General features: G+C 36.4%; 1 protein-coding gene across 2 annotated transcripts in view; it reads left to right on the top strand.

Annotated features, from left to right (window-relative positions):
• The window catches only part of LOC135102886 (chloride intracellular channel Clic-like), a 58,597-nt gene that overhangs the window by 40,754 nt on the left and 343 nt on the right, over positions 1–17,500 (top strand). The window contains exons 2-6 of one of the 2 annotated variants that reach the window (XM_064008486.1): positions 3,389–3,531; positions 5,195–5,357; positions 7,463–7,637; positions 10,625–10,764; positions 15,370–17,500. The exon at positions 15,370–17,500 is cut by the window's right edge and continues 343 nt beyond it. In XM_064008486.1, coding sequence (XP_063864556.1) covers positions 3,389–3,531; positions 5,195–5,357; positions 7,463–7,637; positions 10,625–10,764; positions 15,370–15,447 — 699 coding nt within the window. In that variant the 3' untranslated portion in view covers positions 15,448–17,500. Of the gene's footprint in view, positions 1–3,388; positions 3,532–5,194; positions 5,358–7,462; positions 7,638–10,624; positions 10,765–13,256; positions 14,970–15,369 lie in introns of those variants that run through there. The other variant, XM_064008487.1, reaches the window with a different exon arrangement.

Here is a 17,500-nt window from a genome sequence, read left to right as displayed (position 1 = left end):
ACATCTGTGCACGCTTCTCTCCACTGTCATTGTATCAGCGGGACGCCACAGAGTATACGGAAGTGTCATGCATAGAGTAGACATCATGACAACAGTTTATTTTGGAGAATATTGTGTTAGGTGATGATGATAATAGTCCTGGTAACAAAGCGTCACTATCGCCATGCGACTTGTGTTACCAAGCAAGACCTTGGGTTCGTCCGATGCTCGGACGCTGCATCCTTGATCAACAGAGCTGACACTGCGCATGGTGAAGGACGAGTATAGTTAGCATGGGAACATTGCTTGTGATGAAACAGCCCGCTCGATACTGTAAAGAAGGTAAAAGTGATGTAAAAACACGTTACTGATAAAAGAAATATAGTTTTTATTGATAAGTGGCGTTATGACATACAACATCATTCCATCCATTTCAGCATCAGGTACAGCGAAAAGTTCGTCAGTACATCTAGTCCAGTGTGGCGGGTGATCGCTGACCCAGTATGTAGGCCTCAAACAGTTCGTTAACAGAGAGGCGTAGGTCCGGTCAGGCAGGATTGGAATGAGACCATGGCCTGTATTCTTAAAAGTTTCAGCGCTCTACCTCGACTGGAGCTCGGCTGTAATGGAAGTTGTCGGGGTTTTTAAGAGTGTTTGCATGATTATAGTGAAAGTCTAACAAGAACCATCGATAGGAAAACATGTATGTGGTCCCGAATACTTATCACTGTGACCTTTGAAAAAAAAAAAAAGGTCCTCATGGGAACTCAATGCGCTTAAGAGTACAGGCCCATAATCTTCAGTCAGTCGGGGCGGATATTGATTCAGGGATGTCACCTGTTCCTTGCAGCCAATGTTGGCGACGAGGACTTGGACATGTATGCTTTTATACATGAACAGTTCTCCTTGTGCTGGAATATCTGTGATTTCGGGATGTGAACGTATTCATTATATTTTCTACATAATTGAATGGGGAAAGAAAAACTGTACACGGGACCAGAAAATAAGGGAACACATGGTTGCAGTGACCATAACTCCACCGCCAAGCACACGCCAAAGCAATGCTGTATTGGCAGTTGAGGATTGACTGCTGCAGGTAATGACAGAGCCAGATCCCCGCACTGCGTCACCCCGTTGCGTAAGACCAGCAGTGTTCCCATGGCGGAGATTCCTGCTGCCCTTCACCCCAGCGTTGTACTCCTCGCCGCCGGTTACTGTGCTGGCGGCTGGACTAAACAAGTTTTGTGGAATTAACGTGTGATCATGAAAAATAAATTTGGAGTTGAATGCTTAGATGGTACAGTAAACCCTCAACAGATCGAATTTACTTGGAGAATCACGTTCAAAATGTAATGCCAGGAATGTGTGCGTGCTCCTGGCCTCGGTGTACACATAGAGTCTAAAAATGGAATTTTCATACCAAAAGTCAAAGTATATTATACCGAATATTGGTAATAGTGCACAGGTACCTGAAATATCATTTTTAATAACCATTGTAAGTACAGTACTGAAATTTAGAATAGCGCGCTCGGGATTTCCGTCGGATCATACTCATAAATCGGATGTTATCTTATTTTATAAGTAGATGTGTGAGACCTTGAAAATACCCGATCAATCTGATGTGCGGTGTATGAAATTATCTGATATGCAGACGTTTGTTGTGCGAGTCTTGTGCACATCTTACGTAGTTGCTCTTCCGATAGTGATGGAGGCAACGTGTTTATAACGCAGGATTAGAGGGAGAATGGTGGCAGTGGCCCGTGACATAGGTGTTGGTGGAGGTGGTGCTGGTGGTGGACGGGTTTAACAAGGTGGCCTCGACCCGGGGCGTGACCCGAACCAGAGATGGAGGTGGGTGACGGCTTGGCCGCGCTCCAGCTTCATTCCGGTGCCTACGAGTTGTAGTTTTCCCAAGCCGGGGTGACCTTGACGCGGCTCCTCGGTGGCCCTTGTGTCCCGCTGCACCCGCCTGCCTCTCTCCTTCCTTGACGAGAGAGAGAGAGAGAGAGAGAGCCTCGCCTAGTTAGAGCGGCTAGACAGCTTGGTCCACGTAATCTTTCAAGGCCTGAGAGAGGGTTGGGAGTGAAACATTTATGGCGCCGGGGTGGCCGGGTTAGGGACGCACAGACTGGGTGGGTCTGGGGCGCCGGCACAGATATTTTGCCTGGGAGGGTAATTGGGGACAATTCGGGAACTGTGGATCTCCTAAGTGTTCGTACAGGATGTATTGACATGCGCTGGACGTGTGTAATGATCGTTCACTTTGTCTCTGTGCCTTTTGTGGCCACCGCGTAGTGTCACGTCGCCGCTCCCCTTTCCACCACACCCACAAGGTGTGCCATTCAGAGAAGAAAACACTTGTATGACTTCCCGCGGCTCGTACCTGGAACAGCTCATCCCTCCCGGTCCCTGTCTGAGGTGAAGCGCGGGCTGCAATGAATGACACACATGCACACACTTGCAATAGGTTAATGGCGCTGTTGGTATAAATCAATACGTAATTTATAGTGATTGCCAAACATTCAATGATAATTGAATAAAACAAGGGCATTAGTTTATTAGGTGTTCATGGAGTGTTGGTACAGTACTTTCAAGAGGTGCAGGAGGGGCGAGTAGTTATTGTATGTGAGGGAGTGGAGCCAACAGGATGTACGTAGAGCGATAACACATTATCATCACCGTCCCACCATTATTGTAACTTACTTTTAGGTCTGTTTTTTTTTAAGAGATGGCAATGCTACTGCACTTCTTATCCACCATTCTCTCTTAATCAGACTTTTCATCTTTGTACCAGCCACATGTTTTCTTTTCCTTGAGTTCTCTTATAACCTAAGGAATTATCATTTGAATGGTCTTCACATTATGCTTCCCTCATTTGTCTAACTGCTTCTGGCACAATGCTTTCCCTTTGCATTTCCATATTTTCACCACCTTTGTGCCTACCATATGTTCCTCGGTTCATAGTAGTGTTCTTTCTTTGCACTGCAGCATGATGTGATTCATCAAGAATGGATCAAACTATCTAGGCATTAGTTGCAACAATTGAATGTTTTTTTTATTTAAATATTGCATACGCTCTTGAATATTTTGTCATGAAATTTTGAAATAGGTAGTATAGTGAACATTGGTGCTGTGGCTTATCTTGTGAGTTTAGCATAGTGTGATTAAAGCTGATTTGTCACATGATAAGACATATTACATTTTGTATCTTAATCTAAGATCTGGATGGATGGTATTTCACGGTACAGCATACCAAATTTATCACTTATTTGAACCTATCAGTTCCACCTTGTTAAGAGCAAATATCCTTGGTGACTGATTTTCTGGGGGCTTATGTACAGTGATTGTCATATATGTTATATGTTTCTCTTACTGAATTTTTTGTAATCATTGTCCTTTTTCCATTCAGGCATCCACTATAGATGGAAGGAGGAAAGGTGCTTGTCTGTTCTGCCAAGAATACTTCATGGATCTTTATCTTCTGGCTGAACTAAAGACAATTTCCCTCAAGGTCACTACAGTGGACATGCTCAAGCCACCACCAGATTTCAGGTATATATCATGGGTTTCTTCTTCTAATCAGTGCATACTATGAAGAAAATTATTGTAGGGGCAGAATGGTGAGAATTCATGGTTGAGAAGATAGTGGTGTTTTTGGAGCATAAAGTCCCTACGTGGTACACTCATCAGTGATGACTCATTGTTTGGGAACTAAAAATCACCAGCTGCTGTCTTTTTTATGATACGCCTATGCATATGACTTGTGACACAAGTTAAAAATACTGATTATTGTTGTGCATGTAGTGACATTGGATTGTCATTATAGTTGTACTAACTGATGGTCTTTCATGAAAGTAACATGTATAGAGATTCATGAAGTATTGAACTTATATAGAATGCAAATAACCTCATTGACAACTGTCATGTTCAGCTAATATATAAATATGTATGTGTTTCTCTAACATCTTCAGCAGTGATTATGGAACCATAAGCCCCAATATTTAGTATAGGCTCTCAGTGCCTAAAGAGGAATGAAAATGGCAAATGTCTAGTGTGTGCATGTGTGTGTGTGCATGCACATGCATGAACGCATGGACACACTTGTCTCATTTAGTAGTTATCCCACAATGAAAATCAACCTAGCATATAAGGAAATCTTATATTTATTTTTTTCTTTTCTGTGTTTACTTCTTTATCTATTTATTAATTTTTACTCAAGCACCTGCTTTCATCCCATAATTTACTTGCAAATAGATTCATATTTAAGTTTAGAACCTGATTTATATTTCTGTTGTTGAATCCTTTAACCCATTTAAATACCATCATATTACAACATTTCTAATGGTCTAATGTTCATTGTATTGGGGCATGTGATGATTAATTGTACAGAGTGCACCAAATTTTTGTGTCAGCTTTTGAAGAATTGTGTATGTCTTGCTCTACAGCTTCTTGTTTTCTAGAATTAAATACCATAAAAACAACTCTACATTTTTTATCTTCCATCTCTCATCTCTCCTCACAAGATCTCATCACAATATCTCTCATCACAAGATGAGAGCAATGACAGATGGTCCTTGGAATTTTTTCCAAATTGTCTAAGAAGTGAAGTAGTTGAGGAATAGGTGGAAAGAAAATTCAAAAGTGAAGACTTTGAAAAGAATGCATGAAAATTAAGTCAAATATCATAGTTATAGATGAAGGCTATTTGAAAGATGGAAGAATAGCATGAAAGACTTCCCATATGAAAGAAGTACTAGTAGAGATTGAGGCTCTTCTGCTGTGGCCACTATCTTGAGGGAATGTTCCTGGAGAGACAGAGGCATCAAGGACTGTATTGTATTCAGTATAGTGTATAGTTTTAAATCTGTTCTAATTCAGTTGAGTATATTTGATATTCTTTTTATTCTTTATTTTTCTCAAAACCCTCAGCTTTTTAAATTACTTTAATCTGATATCTTAAAAATGGGTGTGACCACCATTCCATCATATTTTCAAGCCTTCATCCGTAGTTACGCAAACCACTAAGCCTCTACACAACCTCTCTTCTACAAATATGTATGTGAATTATCTTCACACATCACTAAATTTCATTATCACATGCACAGCAATTCATTGTAAGATTTCTTTGTAGATATTTACATTGTATGGTAATGCTTGCAGGTTTAAAATACATTTACTGCATTGTGTTTTGGTATTTTAATGAAAACTTTTACAGGTCAAATTTTGAGGCCACTCCTCCTCCCATCCTGATTGACAATGGCCTGGCAGTTCTGGAGAATGACAAGATTGAGAGGCACATCATGAAGAATATCCCAGGAGGTCATAATCTTTTTGTACAAGATAAAGATGTTGCACAGCGAACAGAAAATGTGTACAGTGTAAGTAGTTCTTCTATGTTATATTTAAAATTTTTTATCTGCACATGCATCCTCAGGCCAGCCTTCTGATAATAACTTTGTGTCTTGAAACATTCTCCAACTTTATATTGATTTCTATAACATCACAGTCTTGGAACTAATATTCAGTATGTGGAACATCACCTCACCTTTCCCAACCTTCACTTATTTCTCACTGAAACCCAGGTGGCTGAGACTATTGACAGCAGACCCTTTTTCTGTTCCCACATAGTTCCCTTATTCTCAGTTTTGCACTAAAGCTACATTTCACATATGCAGACTCCCTCTCATGCTCCTACTCAGAAGACTTCTGAATTTTCCACTGGGATCTCAGTATCACTCTTAGTAAATTTATCTAAGCTATATATCTTTCGCCTAAATTCTCAGACTATGTAAGGTTCTTTGACCTATTTGACTTAGAAGAGCAAATTCTAGCCTCTTAAAGATTTTAGTATTCAGCTTTGGCTGTCATCTTTTACTGACAAATTTGCTTCAACTTCACTACTGTATATGACCTACAGGTACTGGTGCAGCACTCTACCTGCATTCCAGATTGCCTTGAGACATGCTGAACTTTCTTGACCTTTTCCTAATTTCTAACCCCTCAACATATATCAAACTGTTCTCTCCATTAGACTCCAACAACCACAGTCATATTTCTGTATCTTGTCCTATTGCTTCACTACCTCCTCTGGACCCACTGAAGTGGAAGTACTTCTGACATTACACCTCTGTCAAATGGGAGACTTAAGATACTCCTATTCTGATTTCTCCAAAATGACTATTATTCCTGTCAGAACCACCCCCTTGTATAGAGTGCAAAGCAAGCAATTGTCTCTAGGTTGGAGGCATATGTTATGCATTGTGGAAAAGGAATTTCGGAGAGTGGTGGATCTATTTCATTGCATATGAATGAGATGTAAGTTGAAAGGGAGTCCTGGAAAAAAGTAAGGGGATTATTTTTGAGAGGAAGTAGAGACGTGTGACTTGGATACCTTTTAGGGTGAAGAAAGATGTTAGATAGTTACAGGAGGAAAGAGATTAGTTTAAATATCTTGGAACAGTGGTTGAAGTGATAAGGGAGAGGGCTGTGAAAGGTAGGAGTGCCATAGGATCACTTGCAAGGATTATGAAAGGGAGAAATATGACTATGAATGTAAAGAGAGATCTAATGAATAGTATTCTTCTCTCAACATTATTGTGTGGATCAGTGACCTGAATATGGAATAAGATATAAAATTCAAGAGAGCTTGCTTTGGAAATATGCTGAGAGAAGCATGTGATGTCACAAGATGGAAGGGTGATAACAAGGAAAGCGGTTTGTTATGAGCACCTGTACAAGTGTTGGGAATTGTGGAGTGGTGGAATGGGTGAAAAGGGACTAGCTGAGATTCTCTGGCTTTATTTAGATGATGAAGAGCACAGAGTTTGTACAGGAAGTGTATGTGAGTGAAACTGAAGGTCATCAAAGGAGAGGAAGGGCACTTGGAATATGAAAGAATGAGAGAAGGCTGAACATTTGAATGTTTGGATAAGGAAAGATGGAGGCTCTTCTGGATACTCCAGGTGGCAGCAAGATAGATAGATAGATGGTAAGGTTTCAATGAATGTGTTTGTATTTGCACATTAGTTGCTATTCTACAAGAGAAAATATTTGTTTGAGGTTTCTTCAGTACTCTTATGGTACTGTGCATACCTATTTATTTCCGGAAAATTAAGTATGATCTTGAAATGGGTGTTTTTAACTTCTTGAAAAGGTTTTGGAATCATGATTATATTAATACATCAAAGGTTTTATTGTTCAGACTTTAGTCCAAGTAATGTGATGGAATGTCTTTCTTATCTTTTCCTGTGTTTTCCAAAGGTGCATAAGTATTTCTCTCTCTCTCTCTCTCTCTCTCTCTCTCTCTCTCTCTCTCTCTCTCTCTCTCTCTCTCTCTCTCTCTCTCTCTCTCTCTCTCTCTCTCTCTCTCTCTCTCTCTCACACACAGATTTCTTAAGATCCTGCAGGGAGGATTTATTTGAATGAACTGCTATATATATTCTATTGCTGCTATTTGAAAATTTTAAAAAATTTCTATTTTCAGAAATTCAAGCTGATGCTTCTAAAGCGTGATGACAACTCCAAGAACATCTTGTTGAACTACCTTCGCAAGATCAATGACCATCTTGGGGAGAGAGGGACAAGGTTCCTTACAGGAGATACAATGTGTTGCTTTGACTGTGAGCTTATGCCCAAGTTACAACACATTAGGGTGGCTGGTAAGATGACCATTCTTGTTACTGTATAGAGAATAGAAAATGATGATTTTGTTCAGCTTGTCCTTGTCATAGTTGTGAGACATTTTCATTGCTACCACTGATCTGTGCTAAGGGGAGCACTAGATTTATAGCTCGTCTTTTCAAAGGTTGTTAATAACTAAACACCATGAATGATACATTGGCCCTGTTCAAGATCAGTATTAAGGGCATCAGAACCTAGAAAGATGAACATTATTGATGTATTTTACATAACCTAAGCTTCTGTGTTCTTTCTTAAGTATGTTCTTTCTTTACCTTCTCATGACTCTATCTGGGTGAATGTAGAGTTGCACTCACAAAGGACTCATTGTATCATATCTGCTGATTGACAGCATGTGCACAGTGCACTTATGCCATTTGTACTACCTCAAACTAGGGCATTCCCACAAGACACTCAATAGAGCCAGCCATCAACATTTGCAGAGATTAGATAACAAAACATCCATGAGTATTGGAAACCATGAATATGATTGTTGTGCCCTCTTAAAAAACTGATTTCCCTATAAAAATATGTCCTCTTGAAAACTTTCCCGATTCCACCTTGTTTAAGTAAGAAAATGGTCTTATGTACATGCATTAACAAAGGCCCTATTTTATTTAATATTCAGTAAAGGAAGGAAAATTATAGTGAATAATGTGTTGTGGCCTCTTGGTCCATCCTTCCAATTTCATGGTATCATCAGCATGACTGCCAATACTGAGTAACCATTGCTGTCACCACTACTTGCTCTGCCCTTCCTTTATCTTTTTAATAACTCTATTTTCTTTGTAGTCATCATTATTTTTGCAAGATTAGGGGTGTCTCCAGCATATCTAGGGAAGTCTCTTAGAGGCCAAGGTCAAAATGTGATGATGATGGCAGGAGAGGGGCACAGCTGGGCAGCATTGGGAAATGTACACAGTATTCAGGTATTAGGAAGTGTATATAGTTAATGACCAAAAACATACTAAATTGACAACGCCACTGATTAGTGGGGAGATTGTTAGTGTAGTGGGCATCATATGTGTGTGTGAAGTAGTGAACCATGTGAAAGCTCAAATAAATCAGCTTTGGGAGAAAGTTGATCTGTCAGGAATTGAACCTTGACCCGAGCACAAAAGCCTGCCATGTTATTCCTGACCAAGCAGTAGATGGACCACCATGCTGAAGTTGGGTCTTAGAGCTTCTAAGTTTGGGTCATTACATGATTTTATGTTTCTTAAATCAATTGCTGGGTATTTCACAAGCCTCCCCCTTTCTGCAGAGTGAAACTCATTGGTAGCATAACTGGTTCTAGTGAGTGCAGTGCCTTTCTTGTATAGGATAATGACATCATTGCTTACCACTTTATTGCCTGACACCAGAGCCTTCCGCATGTATTGTCCCTAACCAGGGCATTCCAGGTGTATTGCCTCAAACTAGGTCTTAACTTCAACACACTGAGTACACTGAAATACTGAGCTGTTATTCTGGAAGCTCAAATAATCTGAGCTTTTGGAGAGAGGTGTCACGTTGGGAATTTACTTTGGGACCTAAACATGAAAGCATGCCAATTTAGCAATCAAGCAATAGGTGCACCCGTGCTCAAGCAGAGTTGTATGGTTCTTATGTTTTGGCTATTACATGACTTTCCTCCTCATAGATATATTGCTTGGAATTCCATGTCTTTTCTTCCCCTGGGGCTAGACTCACTGGTAGTGTAACAATTCAAGCGGATCCATGACGCCTGTGTCATTGAGAATATTTCACCTCAGCCATTGCTGTATTGCCTCAAATCAGGGCATTCCCACAACACACTTATTACTTTGAAATTGTGAGCAATTGATCTAGAAGCTTAAATAAATCTAAACTGTGGGAGAAAGATGCCATGTTGGGAATTGAGCATGGTGCTTGATCATGAAAGCCCACCATATTATCTAGTGAGCAATAGGTCCACTCCTTTCAACTTGGGTTGTGGGGCTTGTATTTGAGTCATTACACATATTTGTCAAGACAAGCCCCATAAGTTCCCCTAGACTCATTGGTGGGAAGATTAATATGATTGGTTGCTACTTCATATTTTTTATGTTGCTTGCAGCATGAAAGATGGTGCATGTAGGGACTACCTGTTGACAGGAGCTCCCTACAAGGGCAAGACCATGAGTCCCTACCCATTCTTCTTGTATGGTCTAATCCAGTGATTCTTTTCTCGTCTCTTTCTTTCACATACTCCAGTTTTTTTCCTATTTCACTGGATATTGTCATCTTACACTCATCACATTACCATTGTTATGTACTATATACTCAGTATGATTTTAGTGTTCAGATTATGTTTTGTCATTCTTTCTGTGTAACCAGACCACTTCACTGTGTTGCATCAGAATATCTCAACCAAAGTTCATTGTTTCATCTTTACTTGGCATGCTAAATCTGTTATATACACTCATTACTTTCACCATCTGTTCTTCACACACCAAAGGCACTCTTAAGTAATTCATTTCAAGATCCTGAATCCTTACCTTATGCCTTTCACTCAGTGTAGACCATCAAAATTGGCCACATAGATTTTATTCCTTACTTTTGTCTTGTTTACATTCATTTTTAACCTCTGCATTTACAACACTATGAAGTACATGTGTGTGCTTTTGGATGTTATTTTTTATTTGTACATTCAGGAAAACAGCCTTTCACTTACAATGTACATGAGTTAGGGGTCATGTTTCCCTCTGTACATTTTCAGTTTAACTGCCTAAACAATAAACCATTTATTATTATTATTATTATTATTATTATTATTATTATTATTATTATTATTATGTTATACATTTTTCCATTTAAGTACAAGTACAATGCAACCTTAAGTTGGTTTAAGGGTAAATCTATACATGCAATATTTTATCAAAATATAGTGCACAATGAAATAAAATAAGATAAAATAAAGTTTAAGGAAACAGTACAATTTTCTTACTCCCAAATTATTAATTTGCAGGGAAGTATTTTGCTGACTTTGAAATTCCGGAAGAGCTGGAACACCTGTGGCGGTACATGTTCCATATGTACCAGCTCGATGCCTTCACTCAGTCCTGTCCAGCTGATCAAGACATCATCAATCATTATAAGCAGCAACAGGTATGTGTCATTCCTGTTTACTTAAAATACCTGATGTCTTAGTTTGGTTGAGGATCTGCTCAAGCCAAGATACAGTTTTCTTAGATGTCTATAATGAGGAATGTATATATAACAGACAATTATCTTTATAGGTACCAAAACTTATGGCATCACACCATATTATTCCTGTAATGTATAGTGTGTGTAAAAGTAGAACAATGCAAAACAAAATTATACCCAAATAAGAAATAAAAACACTACATACTTGTACAATAGAAATCAAGCAAACCAGTTCTTATATATTCATATTAAAATAGTGATTTTACTGTGGTCATTTGAAGAAAACAATATCTGAGAGTAAGGAAAAAGATGTCTTGTATATCCCATCTCCAATTTTCTTAACTTCCCACAATATGCACTCAGATGATGGACAATATATTGAAGGAAAGCAAGGGGATGGTGGTGGATAAGTAGCTAAAGAAAAAAAGGCATATGTTGTAGGAAGCAAAGGACAGAGAGAGAGAGAGAGTCATAGATTCCAAAATGGTATGCAAACTGGTATTATAGTGGTTTGATAGAAATTTAGGTTTTAGTTTTCATTATATGCCATTCAAAGCCTGAATAAGTGTTGCTAATGGTTTATGTTGTAGAAATGCATCAGCACTACTAAATTGCCATAATTTTGAAAGACAGGTTCCATATCTTATTTGGGAACCTTTATTGTCTTTATCTTTTGTCTTCTCACTAATGCACTATCTTCCAGCTGAGAATGTTGTAACACACAACTTTCAGTCATTTTCTCTCCATATTACCAAACAGTGAAATGTTCCAATCTGCTCTTGTGTTCTTCCCATGTTAGATCATACGTCACAGTGGCATTGTATATTGATTTTTTAACTTTTCTCTTATTTTTTGTACCATACAATCATGTTGTGTCAGTGCAAAAGTAATTCAGTTAGTGATATTCAACAGCACCATCACAGCTTTTTTAATTCATAGATATTCATTGACTAAGTCCGATGAAAATAAATATTGATCAGCTTGACTCATTCCTGTATATATATTAATGTAAAGCCATGGTGAATTACACACACACACACACACACACACACACACACACACACGAGCCATCAATCAATAGTCTCTTCTAGATTTGACTTACCTTTAGGATTAATGTCAAGTATTTCCCCACCCTCAATGTACATTTTCAGTTTGTTGACTGCCTAAAGAATAAGCCGTATATTATTATTATTATTATTATTTATTACACACACACACACACACACACACACACACACACACACACACACACACACACACACACACACACACACACACACACTTTCAGCCACTTGCATGAGGTATGCACAAAATAAGGAGTAGCAGCAGGTGCATGGTTGCAAACAGGGATCATCACAGGAAAACTTTAGGAACTATCTTGCTTTTCTTGTTGATTTACATGTGAGGTGTCAATAGTATGAAAGTACACAAGTTAGGCAATAGTTTACGTAAGTCAAGCTGATCTCACTGCTGTACCCTGTACCCCCTCCCTGTTTTCATTGGGTTGGTGTACTTGTAACATTCTTGCCATTTCCTCAAGCTTTTTAAAATTTTAGATATTTTTAATTACCTTATCATTTAGCTTTACCTTAAGCCTTTTTTTTTTTTTTTTTTTTTTTTTTTTTTTTATAGTACAAACATGATAATATCAAAGTTTTGATCCTTTAGAAAAAAAAATAGAAACAAATTGCATGTATTATTTACATAAATACATTCATAATGACTGTTGGCCTGCACTATGTCTTGGGTGGTGTGAACTTAACGTCACATGTGTTTGTGTAAGTAATAGATGTCATTTGTCTCCATAATTTTCTGGGGAAGTTACTTTGATGTCATTATTGTGTTCATATTGATATTTTTGAAAATTGGCTTAAGGCAAGGCTAATTAATGAGGTGCTTGAAAATATCTTCAAATATAAGAAAATTTGGGAAATAGTAAGAAAGTGCTTCACTGAAAGGGAAGGGGGAAACTCAGGATGTGGCTTGTAGACTAGCTTAATGTATGGCAACAGTAGTTCCCTTAAACTTGTTATTTATTTAGCAGAGGAAGCGATGTCTGATCAGCACTTTCCATGCTAAGTGTCACTTACATTTGATCATTGAATATAAGATGCAAAGTCCTGTTACCATATCCGTGATTCTGACATTTGGTAATGGACTGAAATAAGGATATAACAAAAGTATATATATATATATATATATATATATATATATATATATATATATATATATATATATATATATATATATATATATATATATATATATATATATATATATGTAGGTTTTACCATTGGATTACAAGTTCAATATTTTGCTTTCTTCCTGGTTTTTATAACCTGCTGGTTATATTTTTATGTATCCACATCATGGAGGCAGTTTTGCTAAATTTGACTCCTTTAGTTGGGGCGTAGGTAATGTATCACACTGATAGAGCTTTCTTTTCATGTTAGATCAACAGTTGTCAGTTGGGTTTAAATAAGGTGAGTTGCTAGGTCATTTAATACCTGCATGATGATTTTCTTTATTCATTGATTTGTTATCATCATTATTTTATTTTGTTTATTTATTATTATTATTATTATTATTATTATTATTATTATTATTATTATTATTATTATTATTATTATTATTATTATTATTATTAAACACTTTATATGTTTTTTGTATTTTTCCAAGAAGAAATTTTGCTGCCTTTGTTTTATGGCATGTGGCATGGACCCTCTTGCATGCAAAAGTTTCAGCCACTTATATTTATGAGTGTTAACGCATTCAAGCATTAACACTTAACTATACCTGAATCTTTCATATGTACCACTTTGTCACATAATGACTGAATTTAGGTGTACGATTGATGTAAATGTAAATGAGTTTGCTGTTTTGCCAGATGGTTTCCTTAGCTTTCTTCGATTTACTGTGATGCAGTACAATTTCATGTCATTACTCCTTAGAAACTGCCATATTTTATATTGGTCATTGTATATATTTTATTATCTAATGCAAGCCTTTCTTTGGTCATTTTGTATGTCAGTAGTAGGTATTTGCTCTGATATTTGGTAGGCTAACATATGTCCTGTACAAGAGATTTTGAATGGTCCATTCAACAACTGTATAACTATTGCAGTCATAAATATTAATGATTTTTTAATTGCAACTTTTTAAGGTTAAGCTGTTAGCTTCTAAGAATTTCTGAATTGAGACAAGCTAGCTCCCTTTGGATTTTTGTCTCTATGTCAAGAACATATGAAGAACTACATCCTCCATTACAAAACAATGGGAAATTATGAGAGACAGATAGACAGATATGACTGGGGACCAAATGAAGATCTGACAGGCCAGAAGGACAAGCCAGAAGCAACTGGACCATACTCATAAAGATCCCGTGCCCTGCCCTGTATTACATGACTTATGCTTCTAGATTAATTTAAGGTGTTTTGCTATTTCACTGTGGTAGCATATGTAAATAAACATTCCAAAGCATGTCTAAAAAGTATGGTTATGGACCTTGTGAAGTTTACCAAAGTATGCATTTTCATATTTTATGTCTCTTATGAGAGGAAAACTTTTCCTGGTTGAGTTGACTATACACCATCTAAGCTCAGACTAGGCTGATCCTATTTCCTTTATCAAATCTACTTTCCTGCTTCTGGTTGTTTAAAGCTTTATTCCAAGAATGAAGTGGGTGTCAAGTAGGAATAAATTGGTTCTCAAATAGTGTGAGATGATTGGAATAGATGTCAAAATGAAAGATGGCTATAGATTGGAATGTGTTATACAAGAATTGTTATGTGTAGTCCTATATATTTCTTATGGCTCCCCTTATTTTCTTATGTATTATGTAAGAGGTAGGAACCTTAGGCATGCAGAATTGCCATACAGATAATAGTTGTGCAAATGTATTGAGATGATACAAGAAATTAGCTCTTAACCAAAACATCTACAATGATAATAAAATTAGTTGAGTCTTTCATCTTGGCAGAGTGGATACTTTCAGACACATGTCTAAACTTTACATGAAAGCAGTTTCACCATTGTGAATTAGTGACACATAGTTTACTGAACTAATTTCATGCATAACTCACATTCTTAAGGCCATTTTAAACCTTTACTAGGCTTTAATATCTGTGTTAACTTCTTTGTGTCTTGTATTAAAATTTTTAATCTTAGTGTTTATGCATTATCCTTCCCAGTAAGGATACACCTACCAGAAATGCAATGATTTGTGACTTCCAAACTTGCAGTTTTTTAGGGATATTTTTCTTATTTATTTGGAGTTATGAACTCATTCATAATCTTCAATCTTTCTGTTTTCTAATCTACGAATTTATTAATTGTGCACTGACATTTTAAGTTGAGAGGCCTCATTGAGGTTGAGTATGTAAACCATGATTTGATATCTTTGGAAATTCCATGATAACGTTACGCTAATATTGACTTCAATTCTTTGTGCAAATATTAGTTGGAAAGACAAGAAAAATTTGTCTATAAATTTATTCCATACATATTATATAGTCCTGGAAATAAAATCACAGTCTTTTAATGACATAAATGTGTCACTTCCAACAGGGTACCCGAATGAAGAAGCACGAGGAGCTTGAAACGCCAACCTTCACCACCTCCATACCTGCTGCCATCCGCCCTTGAGCCTTCTGTGCCATCCTCAGCAATTGACTCCAGTAAATTCTACTGTAGCATTGCAAGATATTTTATTTGGTGAAAGGTTGTAATTGATAAGTTTCATGCCACATTATTTTGTTATAATGAAAAAATAATTTGCTTTGATTATAGTTGTACTATCATTTATTTCTGACCATGATATATACATTAGACATGTATGTTGTTTCCTAACAGTTAAAGGTGGTTGCCTTGTAAATAAGTTGCTCATTACTCCCTTTTACCAATTAAAGTAACAAAAATATCTTGACTTCACTTGTAATATTCATTAGGACAGTAGGTCATAACAAGATTGCTAAGCATTTGTGATGCAAGTCACAAATTATCACAGAAGAAATTTATGATTATAATTAAAACCACTTCTATACCCATTTAAGTGGTGACAAGGGAACTAAATGTTTAGCTTGTGCCTTGTTTAGTCATTACTGTTTTTAATGTATCGTTACAGTTTATTTGTCATTACCTTTGTAGATTTTTTAAAGCTGTATGCATAGGATACAATGTTTGGATCATTGGATTCAGATCAGAAATCACATAATTACATAAAAGGTTGGGAGGGAAGGATTGTATTATTTTTGTTACTGTAAATACTGGCACTGCAAATCTCATGCTGAATAATTAATGTAAATTTTTGTTTAGCTTGTCAGGGAACTTGCCTGCTCCTATAGCAATTGTGAAAGTTATTCTTAATATTACTGTTATTATTATTATTATTATTATTATTATTATTATTATTATTATTATTATTATTATTATTATTATTATTATTATTATTATTATTATTATTATTTACTACTACTACTATTACTATTGTAATCATCATTATTACCATTGTCACCATTATTTTTACAATTGTTATAAAAATCATGTTTATTATTTCCATAATATTTAAGACCATTCTTAGTTATCATGTAACAATTTGGTAAGTTTTGATTCATCTTTATGGGTGCATTATTTTTGTGATAATTAACCTCAAATGCAATCAGAGTAATTTTTCTAGGTGTTTCACTGTACATTGTTCTGACATTTCCATGTAAAGATGAAACTTGAATAGGAGTCTATAAGGTGAACAAATTTTTTTGTTTCAGTTGCATTATGTATATGTGCTCTTGTAATGCGCTTTAGTTAGTTTTAAATTGAATTTACCACAAATATCTTTTGTTACAAAATAAATCAAAGAAAATTTCTTACAAAATAAATCAAAGAAAAAGTCTTATACCCATTATTCACTTCATAAAAAAGTGGTACTTTTTTGTTCATGAGTACATCTGCAGTATTTTACCAGTCTTGTCTGAATTTTGCTTTTTAAATATCTTTGTGCCAGTTCACCTGTTATCACAAATAATTTTATTTCACATTTTGCAATAAGTATTGTAAGTGTCCTCTATAGTTATAGCCTTGAATGCTTGAAACATGTTTCCTGTTGAGTACCATAATTTTCCAGTGTCTAAATGCATGTAGTGATCAGCTGAATGGATTTTTATTAGTGTTCTAAATTGAATTAATGTGAGATTGAAATTGGCTGTCCTATAGTATTGGAGTAAAGTATTTAGACATTGAATGTTTCAAGATATAAGACAATCTGGAAAAAGAAAAAGGTCCACCTGCTACAAAATGCAATAGTACCTTGTACGTTATTTTTGTGATACTGTCTTTTTGGAAGAGTTTTGGTACTGTCTTTTCAGAGTATGTAAGATAAGATCTTAATTTTTGCTAGTTTCCAAAGGATCACAAAATTAAACGATTCCTCAGTACACACCTACTGTTAAGTTACATAAGTTGATATTTATGTTAATAGTTTGGGCATAGCAGATGTGAATAGAATATGCCCATCTAGTAGTTTAGGAACATAGACTTGCAAATAGCATTTTTTTTAAATATTGAAGATGGGTGGGTTATATTTAGTTACAGTAAGGGAAACAACCAGGTGTCTCGCCAAAGAATGGAATTTGGGTGACGTGTTCACGTCGTATAATTGTAACATTTGAATTTCAAGGGTCAGGTACTTGAAATATACTTACAA

The sequence above is a fragment of the Scylla paramamosain genome, chromosome 8 (assembly GCF_035594125.1).
Source record: "Scylla paramamosain isolate STU-SP2022 chromosome 8, ASM3559412v1, whole genome shotgun sequence".
NCBI classification, from domain to species: domain Eukaryota; kingdom Metazoa; phylum Arthropoda; class Malacostraca; order Decapoda; family Portunidae; genus Scylla; species Scylla paramamosain.
Note: the sequence above shows the minus strand (reverse complement) of the source record. Positions and strands in the feature narration are given on the sequence as shown.